This window comes from Loxodonta africana, chromosome 6 (genome assembly GCF_030014295.1).
Source record: "Loxodonta africana isolate mLoxAfr1 chromosome 6, mLoxAfr1.hap2, whole genome shotgun sequence".
In the NCBI taxonomy this organism is placed as follows: Eukaryota; Metazoa; Chordata; class Mammalia; order Proboscidea; family Elephantidae; genus Loxodonta; species Loxodonta africana.
Window position 1 is genome coordinate 68,545,545 of NC_087347.1, and position 8,751 is coordinate 68,554,295.

Consider the following 8,751-nt stretch of genomic DNA (forward strand, 5'->3'; position numbering starts at 1 on the left):
ACACATCATCCCAGGCTTCTCAATATCATAATCCTATAGGATTTCTTCATATTCAACCTGTCATCAAGAGTCTTCCTTTGAAATATGCTTAGAATATGCTATCTTCTACTTTAATCTCCCTGTCTTTTTAAAATTTAGATTCTCTTCAATGAACTGCAACAGCCGTTTAACAGGTCTCCTTGCCTCTGAATTCAGAGTTCTAAACCAGGTGCTCAAGGATGAGCTTCAGAGGGTGGGAAGGTTCCATGAACTTTCTGAAACTTTAAAGAAAATGTTTATGCATATATGTACATATGAGCATTTAACATTTTAAAAAAGATTTATTTATTGTGGTAAATATATATGTGACAATACATTTGCCATTTCAATATTCTTCAAATGTACAATTCATCAACATTGTGTACATCATGTTGTGCAATGATCACCATTATGTTTCCAAATTTTTCCATCACCCTTAACAAAAGCTCAGTGGCACGTGGGCATTTTTTAAGGGTGATAGTTCACAGCTTTCATCGTATTATTCAATGGCTCCAAAAAGGATAAAACCAACCAGTTTGGATTCTGGATTACAGAAATCCATCGTTGACAATATGGCCAGAGCAACTGTTCTAAAATGGCTTTTGTTATTATTAACAATCTAGAAAGGATTCCTAATGTGGACTAAGCTCAAACTCTTCCTAATCTTCCATATGTGGGTCTAGCATACCCAATTAACTCTGTTTCAAAATTTCTGAACAGGAATATTATGCTTCACTCAGACTGTTGCCTTCATAGTACTAAGTACAAGATGTGTTCACTCCTAGTTCTGTGCCTTTGTTAACGCTGCTTTCACCTTCTGTTTTGCCTACTCTGTATCAGAATCAAGTCCAACCTTCTTCTGGATGCGTTTCTGTGCTCATTCAGCTTGCTTACTGTTCATCACTGATAAACTAATACCACGCCCTTTTGAACATTTTTTTCAAGTGGTAAATTTTTATTGAGTCCACTATAAATGGCAGTATCGTTGATAAAGACCTCAATAAATATCTACTGAGGGCTTATTACTATGCTAGGTACTTGAGGGGACAGAAAGACAAATAAGATACATACCCTGCTTTCAAAGCGACTTAAAAAAAAATTGATCATTCCTTTACTATTTTTTGCCTCTTAGGTCTTACCTACCTGTTATGGATTGAATTGTGTCCCCTAATAATATGTGTCAACTTAGCTAGGCCATGATTCCAGGTATTATATGACTGTCCACCATTTTGTCATCTGATGTGATTTTCTTGTATTGTAAACCCTATGTCTATGATGTTAACGGAAACCCTGATGGCGTAGTGGTTAAGAGCTACTGCTGCTAACCAAAAGGTTTGGAATTTGAATTCACCAGGCGCTCCTTGGAAACCCTATGGAGCAGTTCTACTCTGTCCTACCGGGTCCAGTCAATGGCAATGGGTTGTGATGTTAATGAGGTGTGATGAGCAGCAGTTATGTTAATGAGGCAAGACATAATCTACGAGATTAGACTGTGTCTTAAATCAATCTCTTTTGATATATAAAAAAGAGAAGCAAACAGAGAGACTTGGGGAATCTCATACAACCAAGAAACTACTGCCAGAAGCAGAGTATGTCCTTTGGATCCTGGGACCCTGCGCTGAGAAGCTCCTTAAGGCAGGGGAAGATTGACGACAAGGGCTTTGCTTCAGAGCCAACAGAGAGAAAGCCTTCGCCTGGAGCTGACACCCTGAATTTGGACTTCTAGCCTACTAGGCTGTGAGAGAATAAACTTCAATGTGTTGAAGCCATCCACTTGTGGTATTTCTGTATGGCTGCACAAGATACCTATGACACCACCCAATATAGCTTTAAATTCCTTAAAGGCCAGAGCTGCCATATATTCCATTTGTATCCACCTACTTAGCATATACTGTCGCTATGAGTTGGCATCGACTTGGCAGCGGGTTTGTCTTAGCATATTGATGGGTATACCACAGGTACTCAATAAATGCTGGCTAAATAAAATTAAATTAGAAGGATCTAGGAGAAGATTTTGGTATGTACCTTGATAGTATCTAAGAATTCTACTGATTAACAGTAATTCTTGCCAGTTTGTGCAGATTTTGAAAGTATCCTAAAACTCACTAATTTAACTATTCCACATCTCATTTCTAAAGATCAATATAATCAGAAACAAGACAATAAAGAATATTTTGGTTGGCTTCTTTAAAAAATTTATTCCTCATTACGTATACTAGCAAAGCAGAAGATTCAATTAATTACATGCTAGCTTGAAATTAATCCAATCTATATTTAATTACCTATGTTAGGAAACTTTATAAATCTTATCCTTAACCTGTATGTTTATTAATCTACTTGATTCTATTTAGTATATTAACAGGGTTTAGGCTAACTATGAGCAAATATTACAAAAAACTTGTATTTTCTATGTAAAAAATATAAAATTGAAGGAGTAAATCAATCTTTTTATAAAGTTCAGAAATTCTAAAACACTTAAAAAAAAATAAACTTATAAAATAACCCCAGTGTGACAATATTATTTTCACTTATGATCTAAAAGTTAATATAGTTAATCACATTTCTCCTCAAGATAGTGCCTCAGTGAATGCTTTAACAGATTATAATCCCAAAATAACTTTCATCCTAGGGCTATACATATTTAACCTCCCCCCCACGACAATTAAATTAGCAGATACAGTTATTAGTAAAAACTACTATTAGACTCAGTTATTTAGAGTAATCAGAATTTTTTCAAAGGCTTCAACAATGTTAGCCAAACACATCCTTACTTCGATCACAGTTTTCTATTGCTTGGGCAGCTTGTGATGGTTTTAAGTATCGCACATAGCCCAAACCTTTACTTTCTCCAGTGACTTTATTCTTAATAATGCTGCAATACTCGATATCTCCATATACCTATGAGAGTTAAAAAAAATGATTTTAGGGGAGTCAAAATTAATAACTGAAGAGATTTTTTTCAGAAATAATATTTATGCTTAGTTGTGCCTCTCGCAAAGAAAAGTAGAATTACAATTCATAGCCATTTTTAATGATTACATCAAAATGTTACAAATTAATGAGGTGCTAAAAAATAATAATAATGATATAAATAGTATATAATATAAAGAGTATCTAAGAATTCTATTGCTAAACAATAATTAATTAAAAATAAATTAAGGACCTAACCAATATAATGATAATTTTCATTTACTGAGTACTTGCTTTACATATAAAACCAAACCTGCTGCTGTCAAGTTGATTCATAGTGACTCTGTAGGACAGAACAGAACTGCACCATAGAGTTTCCGAAGAGTGGCTGGTGGATTTGTACTGCTGACTTTTTGGTTAGCAGCCTGAGCTCTTAACCACTGTGTCATCAGGGGTCCACTTTACATACACAATAGTATCTTAATGTCACAACAGTACTTCAAACATATGTACATTATATTGCTTATCTCACAGGGGAGGAACGTGGGCCTTAGAGAGATTAAAACTTGACTAAGGTCACAGAGAAGCCGTGGTAGCACAGTGGTGAAGAGCTCAGCTGCTAATTAAAAGGTCAGCAGTTCAAATCCACTAGCCACTCCTTAGAAACCCTATGGGGCAGTTCTACTTTGTCCTATAGGGTTGTTATGAGTAGGAAAGGCAACAGAGTTTGGAAGGTCACAGAGGTAGAGCAAGAATTTGGTCTGGATAGCTCCAAAGATCTGTTCTGTAGCTGTTACGGATGGTATTTGTGAAATTAGACTTTTTAGATTCAAATTTTGGCTCTACCATTTAATAACTGGCGGCATACTTATCCTTTCTGTGCCTGTCTCCTACTTACTTGTTAAATGAGACTAACAGCAGTAACTATCTCACAAGGTTTTTTTAAAGGTTAAATGAACTAATAGGCATGAAATGCTCATACAGGGCATGGGACACAGTAAACACCCAACACTAGCTATAATGATTTGTCTGCCTAACAGGGGCCTCTTAAAAAGAATATTTCTAAAAGACACTGATTAGCTCGGGAAGTTAATAACTTATATGAGAAATACAGGGTAAATATTTACTTTTTATGTTGGAAGAAATAAGGAATATAAATTGATCATTTAATTATCTTATAAAATTCTCTAAGCAATTAGCAACTTAAATTGCTCTCTAGATAAAAATGGTCTTATTTGCTCACTCAGAAAAAGATAAAAATTTACAAATACAGAAGGTTAAAAAAGCTTTTTTCTTACTATTAGAAGAAGTATGGAATATGTATTTTTGATATTTGTTATTACTATTTTTTATTGTGGTGAAAATATACACAAGACTTTCACAAATTCAAGTATTTATTTCTGTAGTACTCTATACTCAATTGGGGTTGCAGAAGGAAGTTTGAAAATTACTTTTCATAACTTGTTTCTTTTCTTTCTAGTTCACTGTCCACTTGATTCACAGTACTGGCAGAGTTTGAAAAAAAGTACAACTCAAAACAATTTTAAGACTGCTTTTTAGTAATTTTTGTGGGAATATATCAGCACATATAAAAATCAATAGCTAAAAAGAAATTTTAAATTATCTTTAAATTTCATTTACTATGATCTTGCTATAGGTTCAGAGTTGTAGTTATTATTTCCCAGTTTTTATATATTCTTTAAAGAGTTTTAGGTTAAATATTCAAAGATCTAAAAACAGCTATTTTCTTCTCTACCACCAATTTAATGATCTAACTCAAAAAATACTTCAGATTTCAGTAACCATACAACATATCACAGATGCTGGCTGATTTGAAGACATAAATACCTTAAATTTTTCCCGTAGATCTTCTTCTGTGTAGGATTTTGGTATCATAACAAAGATTCTTGTAAGCTCTTCATCTTCAACATCTCGGTGACTTCCAGATGATCTGGACTGAGCAATGAAAACCTAAGGAACAAAAACCAAAAGATAATTAAAAAAAAAAAAAAATCAACTCTTTTCCTATTCCTTAAGTATACTTACTTCATGATTATATGCATGGGATTTATGTCTTATCAAAAAATTTTTTCCAGTCTTTATTGCAACGGTTTTTTATGTGAGATAATATCAATCTCTTCATTGTATTGTCATTTTTTCCAAATATGTTTCTATTTGTTATTTTTGTTTAGAAAGAGCAATAGTCGGGAAATCTTAATTTAAAATCTAACCTTTATTAAGTCAACAGTGCTCTTTGAAAGCAATTGAAAAAATCTATGAACGACTACTCTGAAATCCTATATGTGTAATCAAAATCTATAACATACAAAATGGGTATGTATAAAAATTACTTAATTGGGAGTAGATTCCTTAACCTTGTACTTTGGAGATAGCACCTTGATTTTTACTGCTGCATAAACATTTGCTGTAAATTTCATGTTCTGCTACCAGACTAGCTGAGGTTTGTTAATTACCTACTGCATAGAAGTAAATCAATACTTGGATTGGCCTTTCTGCCCAAGACACCTGAACTCTCTTATTTCCTTTCAGGAGAAAATGAGGAAGTTGAAGGTTTTCTTACCTAATTTTCATTTCTAATCTATTTGCTGCTGCCGTTTCTTTGCCCTGCTATTGGTTTCTAACATTCCCACCTGGCCCTCTGCTGGTTCCTCACTGATCTTTTTATCTTTCGTACTCTCATTTTCAAGCTATTTATAACTAACTCTTGTCAGTGAGAGCCTATTAATGGAAATAATGACTTCTGTTTTTTTTATTTCCACTCTTGCTTCTGTCCTTCAGCTCCCGCCATCCCCTCTCAATAAGTTTCTATTCAGATTATTAGATGCCAGGACACTGATAGGGCAGGGTCTCTGTGCATTGGTGTCTGGTAGGTTATCCAACCCAGCCAACTTGCTCTCCTCAGTCTGCATGAGTGGTAAGGAGTAGCAAGTCAGGCCAGTTTCTCTGTCCTTCCATGTTGTGGCATGTGCTTTGTGGCCCAGTTTACTTTGGTCTAAGCTCAGGTGCAAATTTTTTTCTATTTTTTTTTTTAGGTTTATAATCAATGAGTTGGCGAATGTTTTGGTGTGTTTATTTTCACAATTAAAAAAAAATCAGTGAGGTACATAAAGTGCACAAATCTTAAGTGTACAGTTTGAGATGCTTGTAAGTATATACCAGCATGACCACCATCCAGATCAAGATATGGAGAATTCCCATTAACCCAGAAGGCTCCCTACTGTCATTCCCAGTCACCTCTACCTCCAACTCCAAGTAATCATTCTTGTGACTTCTGTGAAGAAGTAAATTAATTCTTACTTGCTGCCTCTCCTTTTTTTCTCATGAGGAACAGGGGTTTGCTGTGAATTGTTTTTTCTTCACTTTATAGTGTTAAGATCCAAACATTTTTTTGGAGTGCTCAGGAAGTGGGGGTGGGAGAGGTAATATAGAGGCCTGCATATGGTAATTTAACTGGAGATACTGAAAACACTACCTTGGTTTTGGTGGACGACAGCCCAAGAGGCTGCTGCTGAAGAAATTAGACTACCTAGCTAGGTACTGTAGTGAAACAGCTCTCTGGCTGAAAGTGAGTGGACAAAAATGTTAAAAAAAAAAAAAAAAAGTAAACATTAGTTCTTTGGGAACAATCACTTTAATTTCTTTGCTGCTGAAAGGAAGTGTATATTTTAGTGTTGGGACTTCCGTATATGAAAATTTAATTAAGGGAAGTGGCATCTTTTAGGTTTAAAAATCCTCTCCACTAAGCTATGACAATCATAATTGCAAAGAGATGAAAATTAGCAATCTAGTGCAGGGTAACAAACTACAGCTCCCTGTTTTTGTATAATCCATGATCTAAGAATTGTTTTTACATTTTAAAAGCATTGTTAAAAATAAGAATATGCAACAGAGATTAGTATGTGGCCTATAAAACCTAAAGTATTTACTAATTGGCCCTTTACAGAAAATGTTTGTTAACCTCTGATCTAGCATATACTGTGGCCTTAAAATTAATTTTGTTGATGCCCTGTTCTGACCCACTTCAAAGAGGTGAGTAAGGGGAAAAATGGATATCTATTGTGTTGTCGATATATTCTGAGGCTTTTTCTCTTCTGTGGATGGAGCTATAAGGGAGACTTCCAGAGACTGAAATATCTGAGTCCTTCATTTCTTTTTTTTTCCATTTCTAAATGCATATTAATACTCTTCTCAACAGTCTGTGTTAAAAAATGTTGGGGGGGACAGTTTTTGTGGAAAGCTCTGACAACAGAATTACATATACACCAACTATTTCTACCGGACAGGTGAAGGGAGCAGTTTAGGCAATTATCAGGGTTTCACTCACTACTGGGTCTTGATTAGACTTCTCAGCAAGTAAGGAATGACATTTTGATTGCTACTGACCAACAAGGATCTACTGAGAGCTTACCTTGTGCCAGGAATTGTGCTAAAAGCATAGACTACCTCAAATAACCCTCAAAATGGCCTTCCCATGGGGCATTATCTTCATTTTAGAGGAGTAAGTATGGAAACAATATAAATACCACCAGGGTGAACTAAGAGTATAAATACAATCGTTCAGTAATACAAAAACGCACAATACCACCACAATGATTTGACTCTGAGGTCTGTTTTTAAAGCAATGTGGCAGTAACAGAGAGTGTGAAGAACCGAATGCATGCTATCGATACCTTCACAAATAGGGGTTATTAGAAGAATGTGCAGATGAAGCAGTTTTAATTACCTGCACTAATTTTATCTACATGCATACTTTTTTTGCTTGGTTTTGGGAAAATGCTCATATCAAGGCAGCTTTATGTACTTGTATGAAAAGTGCCATACCTACCTGATGAAAAAGTTACACGTTTTTACACATGGTAAATGGGGGCATCTGCGGGAGGATGGTGAGAGAAGTACTCAAATAAGACCAGGGTTAGAGTCGGGCGGTGGATTAAAGACTTTCTGATTCGAGACCAACAGGAGTGCGGGGAGGCCCAGCCTCTGCAACTTTGCGGCCCGAGTCCCTCTCGGGGGCGGACGTTCTCTCCGCACCTCCTCCCCGCCCCCAACTCCCGCACTACCTCACGGCTTCGGAGAAGGGGGTTCCTGAGAGAGCCCTCCCCACAGCCATTCCCCAGTACCCCCGGAAATGCCACGGGCTGCTGGTCCGCTCCCGGGGACCGACGTTCTAACAATCTCCCCCACCTCCACCCCAACACAACCACCCTGACACCGCCCCTGCGGGCACCCGGACCTTGATGGGCTTGGTGTCGTTGGGGCTGAGGCACTGGCCGTGCATCTCCTCCATGGCCCTGCAGGCCTGCGAGCTGCGGGCAAACTTGACGAAGGCGATGCCCTTGGACTCCTTGGTGTGTTTGTCCCGCACCACCCAGATGTCCTGGATCTCGCCGAAGGGCGAGAAGCGCTCCCTCAGCACTGACTCAGGCGTGTACTTGCTGATCACCAGGAAGATGCGACTGTTAGGCGGCTCATCTAGGCTATTTACGCCCGGTCGGAAGCCCCCGCCGCTCGCACAGCCGCCCGCTTCGTCCATGGCTCTCCAGCCCGCCGCGGACGGCCCTCAGCCCTAGCGGCTTCCGCAGCGCCAGCAACGGCCGCAGTCGCACACCCAGCCGTTGCGGGGACGGCGCTCCGCCTCCGGAAGACGGAATAGTCCGTCGCCGGGGGCTGTCCGGCCGCGTAGGGCGTCGGCTTCCGGGGAGAAGCCTATAGCGCCCCCTGGCGACGCGGGGTAACCTGACTAGGTTCAGGTCTCCAAACCTGTTACACCAAAGCCTGAACATCAAGTGTGCAATCCTTGTT

General features: G+C 38.1%; 1 protein-coding gene across 5 annotated transcripts in view; it reads right to left on the minus strand.

The window, feature by feature from the left end:
• The window catches only part of RBM45 (RNA binding motif protein 45), a 31,523-nt gene extending 22,989 nt beyond the window's left edge, over window positions 1–8,534 (minus strand). For 4 of the 5 annotated variants that reach the window (XM_064286957.1, XM_064286956.1, XM_064286955.1 and 1 more), the window contains exons 1-3: window positions 8,183–8,534; window positions 4,777–4,899; window positions 2,790–2,916 (exon numbers count right to left, since the gene is read on the minus strand). In XM_064286957.1, coding sequence (XP_064143027.1) covers window positions 2,790–2,916; window positions 4,777–4,899; window positions 8,183–8,482 — 550 coding nt within the window. In that variant the 5' untranslated portion in view covers window positions 8,483–8,534. The remainder of the gene's footprint in view (window positions 1–2,789; window positions 2,917–4,776; window positions 4,900–8,182) is intronic. The other variant, XM_064286958.1, reaches the window with a different exon arrangement.
• Between the last annotated feature and the right edge of the window lie 217 nt (window positions 8,535–8,751).